Source organism: Mustela nivalis (genome assembly GCF_964662115.1).
Source record: "Mustela nivalis genome assembly, chromosome: 4".
NCBI lineage: Eukaryota > Metazoa > Chordata > Mammalia > Carnivora > Mustelidae > Mustela > Mustela nivalis.
The window spans coordinates 47648537-47673109 of NC_139023.1; the positions used below are offsets into that span (position 1 = coordinate 47648537).

At 41.8% G+C, this 24573-nt stretch overlaps 1 protein-coding gene across 2 annotated transcripts in view; it reads left to right on the top strand.

The window, feature by feature from the left end:
* Positions 1 to 12255, top strand: part of SEPSECS (Sep (O-phosphoserine) tRNA:Sec (selenocysteine) tRNA synthase) — a 34462-nt gene extending 22207 nt beyond the window's left edge. For both annotated transcript variants that reach the window (XM_082728042.1, XM_082728043.1), the window contains exons 9-11: positions 5515 to 5608; positions 7447 to 7537; positions 8938 to 12255. In XM_082728042.1, coding sequence (XP_082584168.1) covers positions 5515 to 5608; positions 7447 to 7537; positions 8938 to 9241 — 489 coding nt within the window. In that variant the 3' untranslated portion in view covers positions 9242 to 12255. The remainder of the gene's footprint in view (positions 1 to 5514; positions 5609 to 7446; positions 7538 to 8937) is intronic.
* The last annotated feature ends 12318 nt before the right edge of the window (positions 12256 to 24573 follow it).

Consider the following 24573-nt stretch of genomic DNA (forward strand, 5'->3'; position numbering starts at 1 on the left):
GCACATGTCTGTAAGGGTCCTGCCAGCTAATGTTAGTTACTATTTTTTAGTTATTTTTAAAAAGATTTATTTACTTATTTGAGAGAGAGCAAGCGAGCGAGTGCGAGTATGAGGTTGGGGGGCAGAGGAGAACGAGAAAGAATCTGAGCAGACTCTGAACTGAGCACAGAGCCCTAGGCAGGGCTCAAACTCCCGACCCTGAGATCATGACCTGAGCTGAAACAAAGAGTTGGATGCTCACCTGACTGCGCCACCCCAGACGCCCCACTAATGTTATTTTATCTGGAAACTCTTCTAGGAGGGAAAAGTCGGTGGGTGGGAAGTCAGCATTTTTATGAATGTTTGCTGTGTGCGAGGAGCTCTGTGAGGTTTATTATATTTATTATTTAATGTGCTACTTAAAGCAAGTTTATGAGGTAGGTATTACCCCCATTTTACAGATGAAATTGAGCCGCAGAGACATTAAGTACTTATCCAAAGAGCACAAAAAGTGCCAGAACTGCCCCTGAAACCAGGTCTGCGTGATTCTAAAGCCTCTGCGCTTTGTGTCTCATCACCCTCTTCTAGCTGCTTCCGCTCACTCGTCCAGCATTGAGGGAGGGCTTTCCCGCTCTGGGCTAGGCATTGGTGCCCTAAAAATTATGATCTCGTGACTCTCTGTTCTTAGCTACTGGAGGTATGTAAAACCCCAAAGGCTCTAATATATTAATTGATTTTATTTAAAAATTCTTTGTATAGAATTTACTTAGAGACTACCTGAAGTAATCTTCAAAGGATCGAAGTGCTCCTTTGAGAACTCTGTCATTGTAAGTGACTAAAGTTTACTCTTTAACAACTTCATTCAACAGGCAGATCTTTTCCTTGAAAAACGTGGATGTCCTCGATAAACCCTAATTGCATATATGTAGCATAAATATTGTTTTTTTATTGGATTTGTTGAAGAAGTAAGGGCCTCTTTTGTTTAAATGGACTTGCTTTTGAACTGTGAAAATTTAATCGTGATAGTTTATCGGTTCAGCTCTGGAGAAGCTGAGGTAAAGCTATTTTGCTTCAGCCAGAGCTATTTATATACCATCACTGAGAGCTCCTTTTCATATTATCGGTGTTATTGCGTACTAAAAAAAGGAGTGTTAAAAGAAAACTTAGGATTTTTTTTCCTGTGCCCTTATTCACCACAATGATATTTTTAGAGGTTATTTCATCTAGTATATCTCTTCAGAAAGGGCTTTATCTTTTCACAGTAGAGGCAGACAAGAACTCAGCTTGAAGCCATTCCTTCTCAAGTCTTCTTTTTTGAAGGGTGAAAGGATCAGAGAGAGTGGAACTGTGTGTGTGAATTGAACCTCTGCCCTTAGCCTCTTGCCGAGTCACACATCTTCACCAGGGGAGAAATGGCCATAAATTTAACTGAAGAGGCCTTTAAGAAAAGGGGTTAAAATTTAAGACACTATTTCTAGGAGTTTCTCTCAGCAGAAAGAAAGAGCAGTCTTAGAAGTTTCTCCTGACTTCTCTTTGCTTCCAGAGAATGCCATCATTCTGCTTAGCTTTCCTTTAAAAGAGTGCTTTGCTGAACAGGGCAAGCAGATAATCATTCATTGTTGCAAATACCTGCTGAATTGGCCGAGTACAGAAGAGGAATGACAGCAGATGGCTGCTCCAGTGGCTAGCATTTGTTAGCAGAGGCTCTGGAAGACAAGCTAACTTCTAGAAGAACATCAGACATACAGCTGCAAACACTATTCTGTAACAAAGCTAAGTTTGGAAACATGAGTAGATTTCACCCTGAAAGTGGAGTTGTTGATGTCAACAGAAGCATCTCATTTTGGGCCTGGCTGTGGGGTCTTGACAGAAGAGTGTGTGGAAGCCGCACTTTTGCCTGAGCTGCACAGCCGGCCGAGAATGCCCAGGTTCTTTCGGAAGGCCGCAGGTGGAACCGTGTGCTGCATTTAGTACTGGTATCCACACCTACGGACCTCGGTCTGCATGGATCCGTACCCACAGGCTCTTGTCCATCTGCCCTTGCATGGTATTGTGAACATGTTAGACCACTTGTTAGGTTTCCCTTCTGATTTATTACCGACCTTGTAAGACATCCTATAATAATTTGCAAAGTTCTCTTTTCGTCTGCTCTTGTAACATGAAACAGTATGTTTCAGAAAACACGATTACATAGGACATTTTCCCTTAAAATTTTGTGAATTATGCACATTGGGGGCTATGGGGAGGGATAGGCTAAATGTTGGGCTTCGCGACTGCAAATCAGTTTACGAAAGGCCATGTGAGAGATAATGCTTAATATAATTCAACTTCCCGTCCATTAACATCCTGAACTATGGTGTAAAGTTTTGTATTTTTATTCTAGAAATATAGCTGACATTAGCATTCAGGTATGCAGTTCAGTTTATCTCTAGCGAAGAGTCTTTTAAAATTAAGTTAAATATAGCACAAAAGACATAGAAAATCAATAATATTTCATTTCTTTTAAGTAAGATCTTTCTATATACATTTGCTTTGGGTGCTTATAAATTTCTCCCTTTACAGAAGTATTTTATAATAAATGTCAGTTATAGATTTAACTGTGGCAAAAAAAAAAAAAAAAAGTAGTGCAGGTTTTGTAGTACCTTTAATATATCAGGAAAAAACTGCTTAGCTAAGTAGTAGTGTAGGAAATAGTGGTACAATCTCCTAAACGATATTTTTTAAATGTAGTGATATTAATGGGAGACATTTAGGACCTTAAACTGTCAAATGTTATAGGATTCAGTATCTTGTGCTTTAAGGTATTTAAGCTTCTTTGCTTATTGAATTACCTATCATTACCTTTTACACAGAGTATTTGTAGATGGATGTGAACTTGACTCACAAATATTTTCTTTTTTGTCTAATTACTCCCATACTAGTGATAAGTAAGATTTATTTTACCTTAGCATTATGTTTGTAGTCTTAAGATGTTAGCTGCAGTTAAAACTGAATTCTAGTGGCGTTAGGAAGTGATTGCTAGAACCGGTTAAAACTGATTTAAGTATTAGAAATGGAATATTAGGAAAATCTCAATTTTTTAATAGCATGTGTGTCTCAGTAAGTTTAAAAACAGCCTCTAGGGGTGTTACTAAGGAAACATTTCTTCTTTTTTTTTGGAAATAGCTAACTACAAATTAAGTACATATTAATTACTCATCAGGCTTCTCTTAGCTTATGTGTGACCACAGTGTGATTACTGTGGCAGCCATACTAGAATAGTATTTTAGATTTGTCCTCATCGCTGAAATAAGTATTTTGCTGTTACTGTTCGGGTAGAAAATGTAGGAGTCTATAAAAGGCATTTCCTGTCTATCAGATTTGTTTCTGCTTATGAGAAGTTGAATTTGAAACTAAGAGAGATGCAGATTAAGACTTTGGTGTGTAACATAGTTGATGAAAAATCAGCAGTTTATATCTAAATTAAAATATGTTACTGCTTTTTTTTCTTTTTTATATAATACAGAGCATTTAAATTAGTGATCTAATTACTTTATAGTTGTTAAAAATATAAAATGAAACCCAGAAGTTCTACTGGTCATTAACATTGGTATAGTACTAAAAGATTACAAATTACTCCAGTTGCCTGGAAAGCTCTTGATTTATGCATTCCATTTGATTATCTTACTGCTTCACCTTCTGAAGTAAATGTCAGAATAGTAGTATAAGAGGGAAGGCCTTTCTATATGTCTAAGAAAAGATGCCCCAAACAGCTTTTTACAGTTTGCAAGTGGTGATAACAGTTGCCTCCTTAAATATTTCTCAGCACTTTTTTTTATTAAAAAAGAAAGGCTTACTACGTCTAATAGTAACATTTCCTCGTAGCTTCATTAGGTATGACAGGTAATGGATGTTAACTTTTTCATTTAAAAAAATCAGTTTATTTTAGTGATCTAAGATTTCCCAGTTCTGACTTGATGAGAGCATTGATATTACAACATAGTCTAAAATTTTAAGAATGACTATTTAAATTTTTTTCAGGTCAGAGTATAAAATATACCATGTTGACAAGGGAAAAAATGTTTGTGGTCTTAAGTAGACTCATTAATAATTGACAAACTTGGTACAACTTTTCCTCTTTTTAATCTTTACTTAACAAAAGATGGATTTCGTAGGATCAGACTATCTAACTTTACCTTAGAAAAAATTGAAGCAGTTTTTGTGGCCTCTGAAGTAGAAATATCTTTTTCTACTGTCTCTGCTTGGGTCCAGCTCTGTTGGTAATTGGATCTTTGGAGTATCTCTAGAGTTTTATGTGTTTTTACTATAACTGGGAGGAGGTGAGTGCAAATGGGCTTCTTCAGGAAAGACTTATTTGGGCAGATTTTTATTTTAACACTTTATAAAGAGCTTACTAGAAGAAAGTATAATTTTCAGTCAGACAGTTGACAATTTAATATTTATTTACAATATTTTATTAAACTTTGTTGAACTACTTACATGTGTACATGAAATTTTATACTTCTAAAATATTTTTATTTTCTACTATTAGATATTATTTATTTTCCAGAGTAAGACCAAGAATACAGTTTTTCATCTTTAGTTGCTATATTCTTTTGATTTGAGGATATTGTTAATTTTGAGTTTGTGCAATTTAAAGGAAATGCATTTTAAAGTACTTTTTCCCAAGTTACTCACATACTAAAAGTCTGGCACATTCTTCTTGGTGTTTGGAAAACAGTGAAGAACACCAAGTCCCTGCTTTCAAGTTTTCCCATTTGAGCAGGTAGTCACAAGGAGTATTCATTTAAGCAAGTCCATGAGGTATTTTCAGATTGTGATTAGTATAGTGGAGAACCCAGAATATGTAGTGGTTGGAGGGAGATGGGAGTACATGAATAGGGAAGTCATAAAGGGAGGTCCCATTCAAGGAAAGCAGGCATCAAGGTTCTGACCCTAGAAGGAGCTTGACATGTTCAGCAGTTGGAAAGGAGGCTGCTGTGATGCTCTACTAAGTAGGGAAATGACTGTTGCTCAGTTGGCTGTGTTGGCTGGCAAGTTCATTTGGGACCTTCTAGGTAATACTTACAGAGAAGGGAGTCAGTCATTGGGAGGGACATGATCTGATTTATGCTTTTCAAAGACTGCATAGGGCCTGTGCATGTAGAATAGATGAGAAGGGCCGGGAAGTTGGCAGAAAAATCATTTAGAATCTTTGCTGCGGTCCAGGGAACGAACGGGTTGATGGCTGCTTGGACTCCAGTGGTCGCCCTGGAGGTTCTGAAAAGAGGATGAATTTGTGATAGATACATAATAGCCCCAAAGCAGGATATATGCTGGTTTTGCCTTCTTTACCTAAATTCTGTGGTTTCTGATCATTGTGGCAGCTTCGAATCTCACTATGTTGTGTCAAAGGAAGAATTGCTCGTAGGGCATGTAGATGAGTTAATTTACAGCACAGACATCACACCAAACACATTTTGTCTTGTTTAATCTGGCAAGTTGCAGTAAGCATTTATTTGATTTTTTAAAAAATGCACCATTTTGTTGTTGCAGGAAATGTTTTCCTATTTGTCCAGCCAACTAGAGAAGCTGTCGGAATGCTACAATGAAAGACTGTTGTATACACCTCACAATCCCATATCTTTAGGTAATATATTTTTCTTAAGGAAAATAAAAAATCATTGCTTCTTAACCCTCCCCAGCAGGGAGCTGGTATTTCTAGAAAGAGTATGAATTCTTTGTGGTTACAATGATTTCTAAATTCATTACAGTATTAATTTGGAAATTGAAAAAGTTTAGCCTTTTGAAATGCTTTAATGTATTTTTGAGATAAAAAGGATACACTGAAAAAAATTCAAATCAATATTAAATATCATAATGCATATGCAGAAAATGATACTTTAACTCCTGCTTCTAACCAAAATAATTTAGTCACTAGTAAGAACTCTAAAAATTTTAAAAAGTTTCTACCAGTTAACAAAAAACTATAATATTAGAAATTAAATCTGTGTTGTTTTTAATGCTGTGATTGTTTTCCTGACTATGTTAGAGAACTCTGTATTCATGATAATTTCCTTTGTATAAGGACTATATATTTTTGTCACGTAGTACAAGGACTATGAAACCGGTTAATATGAATGTTGACTTTTATGCATTTAACTTCCACGTTTCCTCATTATCCTTTTTGTGAATGACAGTTCCCCAACTTTATATTTTATGTGTATCTAAGGAAAGTAAGGACTCAATCATTTGTAACTGAAGCCTATTTCAGGAATAGGCTTCCATGGAAAACCATTTGCCACTGATGTATAATAAAACCCGCCCTAATTAGTCCTTGGCTGGTTTCTAATTTATGTAAATGTTGTAGAAGATGATAAGGTATGGTCTGAATCCCAGTTCTGCCATTTACTAACCTCTAACCTCCTTTCCCCTATCTATAAAATAGAGACAACGACCCCTCACATACAAAATTGTTAAAGAATGATTAAGGGGCACCTGGGTGGTTCCATCTGTTAAGTATCGGACTCTTGATTTAGGCTCAGGTCATGATCTCAGGGTCATGATTGAGCCCCATGTTGGGCTCTGAGCTCAGTGCAGAATCGGCTTGTCCCTCTCCCTTTGCTCCTGTCCCTACTGCTCTCCCTCCCTCTTTCTCAAATAAGTTTTTAAAAATCTTTTTAAAAAAATGGTTGAGATTATCAAGTATCTAGTATACCCTATCAGGAAATGGTAGCAAGCAGTAGTGGTGAGAATATAGTTTACTCACGTAACATCAGAAAGATCATTCTCCTTTTCATATGCAGAAGTTGATTTTACTTAGTCTCACATATGTACTGAAAATTTCCCACATTCTCATCTTACATGTTCTTAAAGCACCGTTGAATTCGAATAAACTGCCATATTGATCATGTCAGTGTTCCATTTTCAATTGGCAAGTTCACTCTTTAGAAGGGTGATAGGGAAATTCTATTCTGATTCTTACTGTGTTAATTTGTATTAACATCTTTTTGTCTGATAGGGAAACAGATCCTTACTATCATTTATTTAGTGCATTAAAATGAAATCATGCCACTTGACAATGAATAAAAAGTAATGTCTCCATGCCAGTTACAAAAAAGTATATGATCCTTTTGTCAGAGGTACTTAGAGTAGTCAGAAGCATAGAGACAGAAAATAGGATGGTGGTTATGGAGGGTGGGGATGGGCAGGAGGAGAATGAAGAGTTACTGTTGAGTAGGTGCAGTGTTTCAGTCTTACAAGATGAAAAGAATTATGGGCGTGGATGGTGGTGGTATTTGCACAACAGTGTGAATGTGTTTAATGCCACCGAGCTGTATGCCTAAAAATGGTTAAGATGGTAAATTTTATGTTATGTGTATTTTAACACACACACAAAAGTAGAGTCTCCTTCATTAAGTGTTTATTTTTTGAGGGATTCTGTGCTGGTGAACCAAGGTGCATTGGGATCCTTTTTTTCTTTTTCAGCTATGACACTTAAGACACTAAGTGAACACCAGGACAGATCTGTCACTCAGCTTGGCTCAATGCTTTTTACCAGACAGGTTTCTGGAGCCAGGTAGGTATGTGTGAAAGAGGCCTGGACTTATTTACATCTCCAAAAACTTAACTGTAAAGTATTTTTCCTAAACGGTTGACCCCAAGTATATGCTGAGCTCCGTGTGAGTGTTCCTCGTGGGTGAAGGAACGATGAGGTGGAGAGTGTGTAGGGCTATGGTAGCCCATGTGTAGAAGGCCTGCACTTGAAGCAGTCTCAGAAGGATAGGGACCTTGTCTGTTTTCATGGACATCCAGAAACAAAGTTTCATCATCCCTCCGTACAGATTTTTATCGTTATTTTCCTTTGTTAGATCATCTTCAGGGGTGTCACATTTTGGTGCTAGAGATAAGTCATCTTCATTACTAAATTCAGATGAAAACATTTTTAAGGAAAAACTCATTTCCTAAACCAAAAGTTAGGCAATTCTGGTCTAAGTACTGCCTTTGAAAAATGTACTTTTTGCTCTTACATGTACGTGTCTTAAAAATGCATTTCATTTTTCATTTTATATTTGATGAGGTCAGAGAAAAAGGACTTGAGAAGAAATATCTTGCTCTAAGTACTCTTCTTTACGTGCCTTTATTAAAGAATTTCTCTCTGACTACCAGAGATTAGAGATTTCACATCAAAGGACAACTTTTTAAAAGAAAAAATCTTAGATTAATTCAGCTTTTACCTTGATGAACTATATCCATTCATGGCATAGTTTTGATGCTTCTAAAATGGTTTTCTTGGCCTTGCTTTTAGTGTTGCCACTATTTGTCTTTTTGTTTAGGATGATTTAATTGACTTATTTTTTTTTAAAGTACCATTAGAAATCTGCTTATATCAAATATGCCAATGAAGTCAAGCTTACCGAGTACACGTGCCATCGCCAAATATCCCTTTATGCTGACCACCACCCCCTGTAAGCAGTCACAGAATTCTTTCTGGATCCTTGCTTTAAAACCCTCCATTGCACAGCACGGATCAGATAGGTGGAATTTCAGTTTGTTGATTGTTGTAAGTGATACACAGCAATTCGTCAACGTGGTTTGACTTAGAAATTTCAGTATTCCATTTGAAGTATATATATGTGAAGTCAGATTCCATATTTAGTACAAAAACAGAAATAATTTTCTTTTTTTTCTCTTTGAAAAAGGTGCAAAGGTATTTGCGATTCCTAGAAGTAATAGCTCTTAATGGAAGATAAGTCAGTGGTCATCTCCAGGCAGCACTCTTCTACGGAGATTAGCCATGTATTGTATAATTTTATCTTAAGGCTGCCACTGTCTGTTTTCATAGGCCCTGATTTATGGCTGCTTTTAATTTCTTTATCAGTAGATCTAAGGCTTAGTAACACTGATATCTGTTGTTTATGGGTAATATTATGTTAACACCACGAGACATATTAAATTGCTAAATCTTCTCCCTTTCAGGGTTGTGCCTCTTGGGTCTGTGCAAGCCGTGAGTGGCCACACCTTCCGAGGCTTTATGGCACATACAAATAATTACCCTTGTGCTTACCTCAACGCTGCAGCAGCCGTTGGAATGAAGACACAGGATGTGGACTTGTTCGTGAAGAGACTTGACAAGTGTTTAAAGACAGTAAGAAAAGAACAAAATAAAGAGAGTAATGCATCTGCAATGGAAAATTACAACAAAACTGAAGATGTAGATATTGAAGAAATGGCTTTAAAACTAGATAATGTGCTTCTTGACACGTCCCAGAATTCTTCATGACATGTGAAAGGTTTCTTTTTGATTACTTGAAAGAAGTGATGAGGCTACAGTACAAATAAGCAGTTTAAAGATAGGGCTTGAGGTTTCGGAACTGAGATTGTCTTGGAGGATATGGAGGATATTTGGTCAAGGTACAGACGGGTCTGAGCTAGCCATCTGATGACTTGTTATGTTTTTTTATTCTTAGACTGCCTCAGTTACTATGTTCCTTAGCAGATAAAACTACCATTAGGATTTTTCTAATTATTAGAATATTTGTCAATTAAGCATTATGATTCAGATCATTCTTACTAATGTGACAAGTAAAATTACTTCTAATTCTTTTGGAAATGTGTAAACTGTTTCCTCCTGACCATTCTCTACCATTCACAAATGACTTCTGTTTCTGGTCACAGAGGATTGAGAACGATCCAGTACTGCTATTTACAAGATGTTGGTGTCTGTAAATCACAGTCTGCCTGTGAAATGGTCATTCCCTAGGGAAGCAGAGTCCAGCATAAGCTTTAGCTTTCACTTAGTGGTTCTCAGCTGGGGATGATTTGCTTATATCTAAGCAACACCTGGGGACATTTTTAGTGCTCACGACCTGTGGTGTGCTCTTGACATCTAGAGCTGGAGGCCAGGGGTCCTGCTGCTCAACATCCCACAGTGGGTGAGCAGCTTTCTGGAACACAGCCCCAAATCTCAGTAATGCTGAGAAGGAGAAATACCACCCTAACCCAACTCCTCAAGCAAAGTTTCCTGCAGCAACTTCCGTTATTCAGTAGTGCTTCAAAGAAGAAAGCAGTAAATTTTACCAAATTATACAGCGTTAGATTCTTAAGTGATAAGATGGGCTGCCTGTTCTAAACCTGAGATTATATGGCATTTGTGTATTTTTCCATTTGGGCCAGTGAAAGCTTTCTCCCACTGTTTCTGCTCTAAGCAGGCTTTGCATACTGGTTAGTTCAGGTGTTGTGCACAGCCATTATCAAGAATGGTTAACTTGGGTATTTGGGGATCTGTTTTTGCTAGGAAGGTGAAAATGATGTAGTAGGATGAACAGGTGTATTTGCCACCCCCCTCCCCCAACACGCTCACTTTCTCAGTCTGATATTCCAGACTTACCGGCTGTAACAATTTTTGTTGTTTATGTTTTAAGAAATAGACTAATGCCTCCAAGCCTGAGGAATGAGCGAAGCTTTTGAATACACCAAAAATGCCAAAGCCATAGTCCTCAAGACCTGCTCACTGGAGCGGTGTGCCTACGAGATGCTCACAGGGATAAAGTATTCCGTGGGCAGATCATTTTGGGCCTTTGTAAACCTGCCTATCAGCACATTAAAGGCTCTGAGAATTCCTTGGAAACCAACTTAAGTGTGCCCTTATCCAAACATGGAACCCTTTTCTCAACTAAAAACTTCCTGACATCCCACTGAACATGCTTTCAAAAACACTGTAGTTGAGAATGCGGCCTTGGTTTCTGGGTTGTGTTTTTCTCTGTCACTTGGTGGTGTAAACTGTCACATACGAGCTCAGACAGATACCACTCCCATCAGTGCGTAAGTTAAAATACTCTAACCCTAGCTTGATCTCCTTGGACGTCATAAAATTTAATTATCAATATTGTAAAGGTTACTTTTAAGTTGTTTATGGTATTTGGGGTTCTAATATTTTAGATATCTTTTTTTTTTTTTTTTTAATAGCTATAACAACACACTCTAGAGTAATACCTGGGTGAAAAGGTGGTGTGAGGTTTTTTATGTGGATTTGGGACCGAGTTGTAGAACTGATAAAGCGAAAGGGTCCCAGCCGTGCCTCTGGAGTCTGCAAGAGGGAATGGAGCCGTGTTGCAGATGCTAAGTGCTGCTGGCACAGCTTCCTGGATGAGGGAGCCAGGGCGGGTTTCTAGAACAAGTGATCTATACCGTGTGAGCGTCATTTAGCTTGAGAAGGCCGGAGCCGAGAGACCAGCAAATGTTTTCTCATCTGCAGTGTATCAGCAGTTCTTGGGCTTCAGCTGCTGAATAGATAATAATTCTAATTGAAGATAAATTACATGAACCCACATGTGAATGATAGATGTGTTGTAACATTTCATTCCTGGTGCATAAAATCAGCTGCAGTTTTTATTATTAGTTCTTTCTTTTCAGAGGTTTTGGAGTAACAGCTCTGGTCCTGCTGACTTAAATTTGACCTTGAGGTCCTGGAATTCACAAGAGTTTTTGAAGGGGTGCTGTAGGTTCTGCTGATTCGGGCTTGCCTTTGCTCCCACCCCAGTGTTGTTTTTGCTCACTCTGGCCCATTTCCACGTGTAAGTGTAAAAAAGTATGTATGTACAATTAAATCCACTTCAAGTTGCTAGTACTGATCGGTAAACCTCATAGTTGGCCTTCATTACCCTTGAACTGTGGTGGAGAGGCAATGGCTGATCCATTTCCCAGGCATGACTAAGATGACCTGTCCTTACGACCCAGCTGCCCTTCATAAGGCTCTCCGGTAGAGTTTTGGAATTTGGTTTTTAAAGTCATTGGACTGTGGTAGTCTTCCCAGAAAGGAAAATCGAATAACACAAAATATTCTTTAGGTCACTACACAATGTGTTACTTCTATAGAGAGCAGGGAAAGGTATTTTAAAATCCAGCTCTCAATTTGGCTCTTCTGTCCTCTGTTGATGAATTCTCACTCTATCAGGGAATGATACGTGATACCAGCCTCAGGAGTTCAGTGTTCAACCATAAATCTTTCTAGTTAGCTTTTTGCATTAGTTGAGTGAAGTTATAGAATGTGAATTATTGAATACAGTTCTGTTCAGCCAATAGGCCCTTGATATACAGAATGGTAAATTTAAATATAAATTAAGTTTTTTCTGATTTCCTCCCCAGCACATAACTTTCCTGCGGTTCTGTTTCTGTAAGCGCCCCGTCATGACTGTCATCGAGCCTAAGCTATAGGCTGTGTTTTCATTTGTGGACAATATGTCTATGAGAGGCTTTAGTAAAAGTAAAATGAACTAAAGACTTTTTTTTTTTTAACCAGTGATATTACTTTAATCTTGAATTAGTAGCTCATCATGAGAGTAAAATTCTGTGTTCTTTCAAAGAGGAGAATAGCTAGCAGCAAATAATTGAAGCAAACTGGTGAGTCTCATTCATGTAACGCTCAGAGAAAGGTTTTTGCATACATACACATCGGGTGCACACAAGACTTGGGGTTTCTCCTCTCATTTCCTAAGATGTCCTAATTTCTCCCAAGCCCTTAAGTGATTTTGTTGTATTTTGCATTCATGGGGTTGACTTTATTTGGGAACAAAAATCTAATCTGGTTTGTATACACAGAAGCCTGGTCATCTCAGAAGTTAGGTACCTTCTAAATAAAAACTATGAATATTCTGTTAGCGGTTAAAAAACAGTTCCCATCAGCAGCTTTTCCTTGTCTGTCCCATTGTGTTGCTTCTCTGTCTCTTCTGGCCGCGCCTAGTGTACAGGTACGAGACGTCCCCACCACGTCCCTTTGTGCCTTTCGTCTTGTTTTCCTGTTCCTTCAGCCATATGGTGTGTGCACAGATCAGCTGATGAATGCAGGGCTAATGAATATATCTTTATAATCTCCTAAATACTATTTAGGTCAATCTAAGGCCTTAGGCAGAATCTGGAAGTGTTTATACTGTCCTGTTTTTAGTAAGCAGTGTCAACTTGAACTTCTAGAGAAATGTGAAGAAAAGCTACATTCCACTGTGTAATTGTGAGGGGACACTACCTACTAGAATTGAAGCTGATGTCAGGCTGCTACCCTGTACACTTTACCATAAGAGAAAGATGTTTCAAAAAATATTTTCGATGTAGACTGTTTAAAAATGAATTATATAGGGACGCCTGGGTGGCTCAGTGGGTTAAGCCGCTGCCTTCGGCTCAGGTCATGATCTCAGGGTCCTGGGATCGAGTCCCGCATCGGGCTCTCTGCTCAGCAGGGAGCCTGCTACCCTCTCTCTCTCTCTGCCTGCCTCTCCGACTACTTGTGATTTCTCTCTGTCAAATAAATAAATAAAATCTTAAAAAAAAAATGAATTATATAATTTACAACATGAAATAAATGTTTAATAAATCATTGACAGTGCATTTCCTTAGTTTACCCAATCATGGCTTCAGATAAAATCTGAAAAGTACAGATAATGAACACCAGATTACTTACTCATTTTTTGATTCAGTCATCAGTACCAGTCAGCAAGAAAAGTCCTATTTATAATGGGAATCATGAGTCTCACAGGGTTGGGGGCTAGTTTGCTGTTTAAAGAGGAAGAAGATGACATTACAGCAACCTTTTGCAAAAGATCTGTTGACTACAGAAAGTTAGATGCGTTTCATCTTTTCTAAAAGAAACGCTTTATCTTTTATTTGAAAATAAAATGTGTTACTTCCCTCTTCAGATTTCATTTTTAAATTGTGCTGTTTGAATTTTGCAGGTAGTTCTCATTTGCTTTGGAGCTGGATCTCTGCATGGGTACTTATTAACCATATGAGCTCACATATTTAACCTCTGAGTATTGGTCCCATCATATGTGAAATGGGTACAATCTTACAGGATTGAGGATTAAATAAGATGATAATATATGTAAAGATTTAACTCAGTGCCTGATATAGCACTTTCTGTTAATAACTGCTATGATGCTACATAAAGTTAATTTGTACTAGAGTTAAATTAAAATATTCATTTTCTAGTTAATTTAGTAGAACTCTTTTTGAGGGGGGTCATCAATGGATTTTGTCCCTTCTCCAGGGGAAGTTAAAAAGTGTGGTTGATTTTAGATGACCACCTTTTTTTTTAACTTTCAGAGTTTCTATGAATTTCTTTTTGTTTTCTGTTTAAACTTGAGAATTATTTTCAAGAAACATATTTAAAATGCATTCACTATTTTATGGACTTGAATTCGGATCACTCAGGAGAACTCAGGAGAGTTGGACAGAAATAGTTCATGCCATAGTGACTTCCAAATTGGCTGTATTACGGACTCAAATTTTTGGGATAGCCAGCAGACCCACAAGCATAGCTAAGTTCATTATATTTAGCCCTATTCTTAGATGACTTTCCACATTCAGCAGAATGACTAACGCTCCCAAATTTACATCTCTAGTAGACCTCTTCCCTCAACTCCACACTCAATGAAACTGCCTGTTCATCTTTTAGATGTGCTAGACATTTATCTCCCTCATGCTAGAAGGGTGATTCCTTGATCTTTTCCCCCAGAAAACGTGTTCCACCCACAGCCTTCCCCTTCTCAGTTGAATAGACTTCTGTTCTTTCAATTACTTAATCCAAAAACCTTGGAGAAATCCTCTGCTTCTCTCTTTTCTCACAGTCTATGTCTTACCCATCAAGAAATCATATTGTGTCTACCTTTTCAAAGTATCCAGAATCAAACCCCTCCTTACCTCTTCCTCTGCTCCCAGCCACCTATGAACTGTCTGTTCCTGGTCTGGACTATTGCAGTACCCACACCTCGTTGTGTGTCCCCCCCCCCCCCCCGCAGAGAACCTCCCTGCCTTCTATCCAGGCCCCTTTGCAGTCTATTGGGAATACAATATCCAGGGTGAACCTTTAAGACACGGATCCTATCGGTTGTCTGCTCGGACTCTGATGGTGGCTCCATAGGCTACTGAGCAGATGCCAAAGTTCTGGCTGGCCCCAGAGGTTCTGCAGCATGTGGCCTGCCTGCCCCCACCTCTGGGATTTTTCTGACTCTTCTTCCCACGCTTTACCTTTGCCTCCTCCACTTTAGCCCACCTGGCTGCCTTGCTGTGCCTCAGGGCCTTGATCCCGGATACCTCCAACCCCCGCCCCCTCCACCGCATGGGAACCCTGCCACCCAGATGCTGGCTACACGCCTCCCCTGCTTCTTGTTTTTAATCAGAATTTTCCTTTTTGATGATGTCTACCCAGACCATCTCTTTTGTTTATTTATTTTTATTTATTTTTTAAAAAGATCTTACTTATTTGAGAGAGCATGTGCATGAGCAGTGGGGGAGGGGCAGAGGAAGAGGGAGAAGCAGACTCCCCACTCGATGGGGAGCCCGACTTTGAGGCTCCAACCCAGGACCCTGAGATCATGACCTGAGCCGCCAGCAGATGCCCCCAGACTATTTATTTTTAAGACCATGGTTACTCCCCTCCCTCCCTTAATAGTGTCTCTAAAAATGGTCTTAAAATTGAGAATGAAGCCTCAGTTTTACTGTGTGAAAGAATCTCCTGGGGTTCTCTTTAAAATGCAGATTTGGAATCAGTAGATCTGGGGCGAAGTCAGCATTGCTAGCAAGCCCTGCGGGGATACTGATCTCACGAACCACACATGAGCAGAGAGCCAGCGTACCATGTAGTTGACATATTTATTGTGTCCTGTTGTTTGTCTCTGTCCATTCGGTTGGAACAGAACCTCCACTAGAGCGGGATCTTTGTTTCGTCCACTCATGTATCCCAAGCACCCAAAGAGTACCTGGCCCGTGACAGACTCTCAGATATTTGTGGTAGGAATGATTCACTAGGCACTATTAAATACTTCTAGAACTATATATGAAACCCTGTCATGTCTGATTGAAACTCTTCTGTGGTTTTCTACTACTTCTAGAACAGAGTCCCCAAACTCCTGGTCGTTGTGGCTGACACAGAGACTTTGCTCGGACCCCCCTTCAAGAAAAGACTAACTACCTAGCTGCAGGGAGGGAACTTAGCTGACGGCCTCCCTGCCTTGAGCTCCTTCAAGTTTAGCACAAACCTCGTTTTTGAGCCAAAGTCACACCTTTGGCCCATTTCCGAGCAAGGCAGTGACATGACGGCCTGGCTCTTTCCACCTGATGGAGGAGTCCTCAAAGGAGTTGTCTTTGCTTCAGATCCCACCACAGGGCAGGCTGAATTTGGTGGGTTCTGCATTGCAATCTGCTGGCTCCCCCTGCTGCAGCCTGCCCCCCCTTCTTTGACAGGCCTCACTCCCCATAAACCCCTTGTGTTCTTAAGTACAAAATGCAGGTTCTTTCTCCGCCTCTGCTTCCCTGAGACTCCAACCTAGGGCACCTGTGGCCTCAGGGTGCGCTCTAGTTCCCTGCCTGCCTTTCCTGGGACCACATCTCCCACCCCTCTCCCTGGCTCTAAACAGACCAGACAAACCCAGAGGGCATCCGCCTATTACTATTTAAATAATATGAATGCATAATACAGTTCCTCATTAGCCTAATTAATCTTTCACTTGTTGGCCATCCCAGATTCTTATGTTGTTTTTGTCTGGCATCATTTGTTAGCTGTTTTGTAACTTAAAATACTAATTAATGTTTTTGACTATGTGGCAAGACTTTGTAATTGAGCACAGCTTTTTTTTTTTTAAAGATTTTATTTATTTGACAGACAGAGATCACAAGTAGGCAGAGAAGCAGGCAGAGAGAGGGAAGCAGGCTCCCCGCCGAGCAGAGAGCCCGATGCGGGGCTCGATCCCAGGACCCTGGGATCATGACCCGAGCCGAAGGCAGAGGCTTTAACCCACTGAGCCACCTAGGCATCCCACTGAGCACAGCTTTGATGAGTGGTCAGTATTCTGGGAGAGAAGTAAATCCCCTCCACCGACCAACCTTCGGTTGGAGTTTCGTTCAAGGCCCTGTCGTGGCTGTGAAATAATTAAAATGCAGGCTCCCCCTGTGCCAAGGGGACTTGCACAAGTCACTTTTGACACATCTGTGAAATTGGGGACAAAAAATCCAAAAGGGTTAATAAAGGTCCTATGAACTCATGTGTGTCAAGTACTGAGCAAAGACTCTGATTCAGAGCAAGTGGTCTGACGGTAGCTATTTTTATTTACCTGGTGAGAGAAACGGAGAGTATCTTTTATTAAGTAGCACCAAAAACCATCATTTCACAATACAGCTGTGTGATATTTATTAGATCCTATTTGGTCAGATGAAAACAAGAACACGGAGATGAACTGCGCTGTGAGTCTTGTTCACATGGCCTATTCCCTCCTGGCCCGCTCCCTCCCTGCCCTGCTCTTTGCTTCTGCCCCACCCACCAAGGTTGGATTCATTGTTCTGTCTTAAGTCTGTTTTCTCCAGTTAATAGATCCCTAACGTTGGGGCACTTGGGCAGCTCAATCCGTTAGGTGTCTGACTCTTGATTTCGACTCAGGTCATGATTTCAGGGTCATGAGATAGAGCCCCACATTGGGCTCTGCACTCAGCATGGAGTCTGCTTGAGATTTCCTCTCCCTCTGCGTCTGTTCCTCACCCTGCCCATCCACTCTCTCTTTCTCTCTCCCAGAATAAATAAAATAAAATCTTAAAAAGAGTAAAATGAAATGCAGATACATCAATAAATAGAACGCTGCCATTTATCCTTATCAGTTAGCAACATTTTACCGTAGATGAGTTTATCACATTTCCCTAGGAGTGGGTTGTTTAATTATTTAATTTGTAAAAGGTTTTAGGTATTTGAGAGAGAGAGTTCCAGCCAGGCGGCAGGGATGGGAGAGGCAGAGGGAGAGGGAGAAGCAGACTCCCCGCTGAGCTGAGGGCCTGACATGGGGCTCAGTCCCAGGACCCTGAGATTATGACCTGAGATGAAGGCAGATGCTTAACGGAGCCACCCAGGTGCCTCAGGAGCAGGTTATTTAAAACAAAAACAAAAAGACCTTTACTGGCAGAAAATTTCAGACATATATAAAAGCAGAGAGAACCATATAATGAAGTCTCATATCCATTACTCAGCTTTGACACTTAACCAACTCACGTCTAATTTTGTGTCCCCAGCACCACCTTATTTTAATAACTTATTTAACTTATTTAACTCCCAGGCATCATTTCACAGATAGCTCATTTAAATATGTATCTCCTAAGTAAAAGACTTTTTTTTTTAAAAGTTACAATACCATTATCACACTTTAAAAAAATTAATAACAATATTTTGATAGCATCAAGTATGCTGTCAGTGTCCCATTTTTCTAATTACCTTTCTTTTTATGTTTGAATCAGGATCCAATAAGATTTCCTGGGGGTAGATTTTAGTGGAAAAGGGCAAAGAGGCGAGAAGTAGCTCGAGGAACCAATGAAAATGTGACCAGTGCAGAGAGAGGAGATGCAAAACACTTGAGCTGGTGTTTTTCTAACAACTTTTCCACAGATGGGTGATACTGGATTCATGAAGGAGATTTGTGCTCTGCATGGGCTCCCAAAGACGTCCCAGGACGCTGGGGAAGTTATGATTGGACCTGCTCCCAGTTTTGCTGGTTCACCTAAAAAATGGACTTCGGTCCATATGTGTGTACAAGTTCAACGCCAGCTTCCTCAGCATAAGGCTGTGAATTAGAACCCCAACTACTTTGGCCCACAGGGCAGTGGAGGTAATCGTTCTAGATATATAGAGGAACCCTTGTTCTAAATAAATGTATCAAAGGAGTGAGCCATTATATTGGTTCCAGCTGGCCAGGTTTAATGAGCCTTGGAAACTAGAGTGCCATCCAAAACCAGTGTTCAGAGGGAAAGGAGGCAGACAAGTCCCCTGGGATGGATCAGAGGAGTGAAGGTGATGCTCTGGTGGCGAGAGTTAGCCTTGGGTTTCACGTGTCTTGTACATCATATCAGAAAGACAAAGGAACTCTTAGGAAGTACTTGGAGTTTTTGACTAGGCAAGAAACAGTGCTGTTCTGCACTTCTCCCTCCAAAAATCGGGTCATAGGCAATAATGGGTCCTTTACACCACAAATGCAGACAGGAGTTAGAGCTAGGAAGCTGTTAGGGGCAGGGGAAAAAAAAAATTCCAAAACAGAACAAAGCAAAACAAAGCCAAAAACAACAAAAAACAACAATAACAACAACAACAACAAAACAAAAAACACAAACCCTTCTCATTGGAGAGGTTAACCTGGAAAGGTGAGATCCACAGGTCCTAGGGAGCACACTGGTCCAATGGGACACCCCTGCCCCAGCCCCTTCAGCTTTCCCCAATAAGAACACAGGTTTCTAGAATGCGACCCAAAATTGAGCAGCTAATTCAAGGCCAGAATAGAGGCCAAAGCCATGGGTGGACCCGTGACAGGGCAGGGGCTGGTCTGAAGGAGATGGAGAAACCCTTTGCAAGATAAAAAAGTTGATCCAAAGAACATTCACAAAACTTTGGGGTAAACTTTTCCCTATAAAACACATCAAGTTCTCTTTGTTCCTTCAATTTCCATGGCTGCTCTCACTGTATCCAATGTATGCCCTATTTGCCATTGCCGGGTGACTCAAACGTTCAGGGGTGGCTGTGGGTGAGGTGGGAGGGTCAGTGGGAGGGCGGGAAACGGGAGCCTTTTGCACAGCGACCCCAGGGACTTTTCTTGAAAGCCAGTAAAAATACTCTCCAGTTTTAATCTACTAATTACAAGCAAATGGACCTTTTGACATTAGGAAATTCAGAGGATTATTATTATTTTTTTTTTTTTGGTTTGCATTTATGATCGTTGTCTATTTTCCATTTATTCCCATCTATTTGCAATAAGAGTATTTTGGGACCAACCTGGTTTATGCTATTCCCCCTGAAAAAAAGAAAAACAGCACAACTCCCAACCAAGCAAGCTGCGTATATGGCCATCCCCACGGAGCCCGGCACTTCCTAGGCATGAAATTGACTGACGCACACAAAGGCAGCAGGTGCGGGGGCCACATGCCACTTGCCGCCTTTTTTTTAGTGTGTGTTTATAATCAGTAAATGGCTGTGGATGTTTAAACGGTCCCCTAATACTGATGGAGAGCGGATGCCATTAAAACTTGAACTTGTATTGCCACGCAGATGGTGGAAATAAACATCCAATTCTGCACACAGTTTTGTTTGTCTCTCACTTTTAAAAAGATCGGCTGAGTGTCAGGCATGCACAGTGCCAGTGAGGGGATGTAGGAGGGGGGCGCATAGACCGGAGAGCAGGGCTGCTGTTGGGCTCCAGCCTGGCCTTTGTGTGGAGGGCCTCCAAGACAGCAGGGCTTCTGTATGGGGGAGGGGGCTCAACCCAGCCCGGAGTTACCAGGCACCAATTCCAAGTAGCCCTTCACACTCAAGATGTGGCTCATGCCTGCGCCTTCTGTATTGCAAAACTATTCGAGCCTAACCATAGCTTCTGAGACTCCTGCTGCCTTTTCTTCTCCCATCTTTCACTTGCTTAGTACACCTTGAGAACTGGAGTCCATTCAGCGCACAGTGGTGATGGCACCAGATTTGATTTCGCCCGCCCAGCCTCCCCTGCCCATACTCTGGATTGCCTCCTTTCTGGGGGGCGTCATTGATCTACTTTGTACCTTTTCCTCCTTCTCCTCTGCATGTGGAAGGGCCTTAGTAAATATCTTTTGAACAAATGATCAACTGACTTTCTCACTCTAGAGCAATAACCAATAGGGTTGACTGTTAGCCTGTTCTAGAAATATTCATTTTTAACACGTTTGGAAAAAAGATAGGAGTACATTTCTGTGAAATCTGGCAAACCAGTGAGCAGAAGGCACAGCGCCCCTTTGGGGGCAGGGATGTCTTCTTAGCACCTTAAGATCTGCTGGGGAGGAAGCCCAATCCTTGGGGAGAATGCCAGACCTAGGAGGCCCCCTGAAGCCACTTCAGGGCAGAGGCACCAGTCTCAGATATGAATGCTGAAGGGTCAGTTTCACTGGGCAATGCCTAACAAACCACTGTGTGAGCCCTGGGCACCAGGTTTATGACAAATGCCCGTTTCTAGCAGGTTTGTTCTATTTTCTTATGAATCATGCAAGAGCAAAGTATATTTCCCTCCACCCCCACCTCTCCACCCCACTGTCTTACTTCCCTTATACCAATCACCTTTCTCTGAATCCAATAAGGCAGTAATCCCTCCCATTGCTAGAGAGTGCTTTCCGGATTACAAAATGCTTCTGTATACATTATCGATTTTTCATCTTCTCACAGTCTTCGGAGCCAGCCAGGGCATGGCGATGATCTTACTTATTTTATTTATTTATTTATTTTAGAAAAAGTGTGTGAAGAAGGAGAGGGGCAGAGGGAGAGGGAGAGAGAGAATTTTAAGCAGGCTCCACGCCCAGCTCAGAGCCCAACCGGGATTCGATCTCAGCACTCTGATTCATGACCTGAGCAGAAATTAAGAGTCGGACGCTTAACTGACTGAACCACCCCAGCGCCCCTGTGATGATCCTTATTTTTCTGTGAAGTCCAAGAGAAGTTTGATGACCTAGGTGTCTTGTGTGGCCTCATTCTGAGGGCTAGGGTCTTAGAAACCCTAGCACTCAGGGCTGTGACCCCAGCCTCAGAGCGTCCTTGGACACTTTGGAGCAAGGGTTTCCAACAGGATCGTGTGATAGGGACAGGCAAACTTTTCCTCTCAAGCAGAGGGTAGTAAATATTTTAGGCTTTGCAGGCCATACAGCCTCTGCCGTAATTACTCGAAAGCGGCCCCAGACAGTATGTAAATGATGCGCCTGGCGGTGATCCAGTAACACTTTATTTATGGACACCGAAATCTGAATTTCACATAATTTTCATGCATTGTGAAATATTCGTCTTCTTGGGATTTGTTTTTTTCAATCATTTAAAAGTGTAAAAACTATTCTTAGCTCATGAGCTGTACAAAAATAAGGAGGCCATTTGGAGCTTGCTCTGGGCCGCGGTGGGCCGACGCCTGTTTACAGCTGGTTTGGCTGGTCATGAAGTGTGTCATTTGGGCAGATCCAGAGGAGCCCCCGTGTCCTCAGCCACAAGATGGGACAGGTGATGATTTATCCCTGCAGGGACTGGACGATGAAATGTCACGACCGCGAAGCTTTCAGCAGAACGTTCGTTATTCAGCAGAACGTTCCTTAGAAGTCGGCCCTTGGGGGATGGGAGGTGCCAGAGCTCCCTGATACTACTTTCTGGAGAATCTTGTTTGTCCTCCCCAAATCTACTTGCCTCTTTTAAACAACCTCAGCCTTTTCTGCACCTGGTGCTAATGAAAAATCATGTATTGAAGAGAAATCCAGACATGCCCATAGGGCAGAAATACTTTTTTTTTTTTTAAACCAAAGCTATGCCCTTAAAAATAATCTCATCAGTGACAATAAAGGCCCAAACTAAATGAATGCAGGCTGCCTGTTGGGTCTCCTGACCCGAAACCAGGATAAGGGATTTCTGTGTTCTGGCCTCAATTTTCTCATCTGAAAAATGGGGAAGATAATAATAGACTCTACCTCCTAGGCTCCAGAGAAAGGTCAAATGGGATAATAGGGACAAGGCATACGCTGGTGCTTTGTGTAGGGTCAGCCCTCTTCCCAGCACCCCGTTCTGTGCCTCATTAGTGGCCCCCTCCTGGCTCAGGTTCCAGTGAGACTGGCATTGGTGTCAATGCTGGTGGTGGTGCAGGGGCGAGCGGATTGTCTATTAGCCACACAGGCACCTCTGATTCCTGAGGACGCAGAGGGTGAGAACTTTGGGAAGAGCATTCTAATCCTATCACCCAGAGATTTCAGACCCCGGCCAGGAGTCATCATCTATGGGGCTTGGCATCACCAGACAAGACTGGGACAGAGGCTGGCAGAAGGTGCTTGTGAGTGCAGAAAGATGCCGAGGAGCTGAATCCAGGAAACAGCCCTGAGTCTGTCTGCTCAGCATGTGGGCAGCTGGCCCCAATCAGCCCAAATCTGCCTCCCCACTCCCTCCTTTCAGGAGCAGATGCTTGTGGTGTAGACCCTCTCCCTGGAATCCTCTAGAGACCCACCTGCTCTGATGATTCTACACTCCTGAGCCCGGGAGAACACAGGTCCAGAGGTGAGAGCAGGGCTCTTGGAGCCCAAGAGACGTGCGGAGTATCCCCTCTTAGGCCTGAAGCTCCAGTTGGTCAGCTCTAATGTTTGCATGTGCCCAGGGGACCCCCGGCACTCCTGCTGACCATGCTGCAAGGTGACATTTTTTCCTCCCGGGGTGGTGAATGGTGAGAACCATGGGTTGCCAAGCAGATGCCATCCTGGGGTGAAACATGAGTGAAGAAGTTCAGCTTGTGGCATGCCTACTCCCCCAGGCAGCCCCGTTGCTGGTCAGTCACCTCCTCTGTGCCCAGGGATAGCTCTGGCAGTGATTTGGGGGGACGTGCTTATGGGAAGGAGGGGGTATGCCACAACGTGAACAGTGGTTGCTTCTGCCTTGTCCATCCATCTCTCCTGAGCCTGCCTCCTACCCTCTGACTCTGACACAGACCATAGTCATAGCCTGTGCAACTAGGCTTTGAGTGGATGGGATTTCCCAGGGCATGGTTGGGAAGGGCTACAGCATTTATCCTTCTAAGATTTACTGAGCTTTGGCTAGAGACTGCTCTTTTCTTTTCAATATTCCCACCTCTCCCTTACAATCCCAACTTTAACTGGGAATCATGGCACCCTTCCAGTGAAACTTCCCAGCTTGCTTTGGAGTTTAGTGTAGCCACATAGAAAGGTCAGGTCAATGAGAAGTAAGCAGAGTTGTTGTGTGTGACTGCTGGAAAGTTTCCTTGAAAGGGAAGCAATACACATTTTTCTGCTTCCCTATTCTTAACCAAGAATTCAGATGTGATGGCTGGAACTCAAGCCACCACCCTGAGCCCCAAACTGGACACACTAAGCCTGGTAGAGTAACTAGGAAGGAGTTTGATCCTCTGAAGATGATAGTTTCACAAAACTTTCCCTGCGCTATTTGAGGCATTTTTCATAAGAGGCAGATAAACTGCTACCTTTTAAAACTCCTATTGTCATGAAATCACTTGTTACATATAGCCAAACCTGATCTAAACTGATACAGGAGCGAAGGGCACAGCGTAGACAAGAGGGACAGGTATGGTAAGTCTTTCCAGAAACTAACCTAACATGGACTGGAAGCTAAGGAGGCCTGTGTGCTATCCTGGGTGTTCTCCCAGCACTCAGTGTTGGCTGAGTCCCCTCCCTGATGCTCCTGCACCTGTGAACTGCCAACCATTGCACCAGCTCACTTGGTAGGAACGGAGGGCATGTGCCCTGCCCAACTGTGCCCAGGCTTGCGGGGTGTGTGCACTGGGGCAGGGCCAGCTGCAGAGGTCTACCAGCCCCAGGGAGGTGAGGTCACACACAGATGAGCTGGTGGGAGCATCAGTGACTGCTTGCAAACACTGACCCAGGAACCAGCCCTAAACCCAGGACAACCTTCTTTGGTGAGTCCATGGAGGACCCCCAAAGCTGTGGAATTGCCCGAGGTTTGGGAAGTATGGACCGGTACAGGAGAAGCTTGGGGCCTTGTTCCAAATGTCTTCCAAGCCCGCCACCCCCATCACCTCACTTCCCACATACCGCCTAGGCAACCGTGGGCCACTGTGTTCCAAGAATATCACTGGGCGG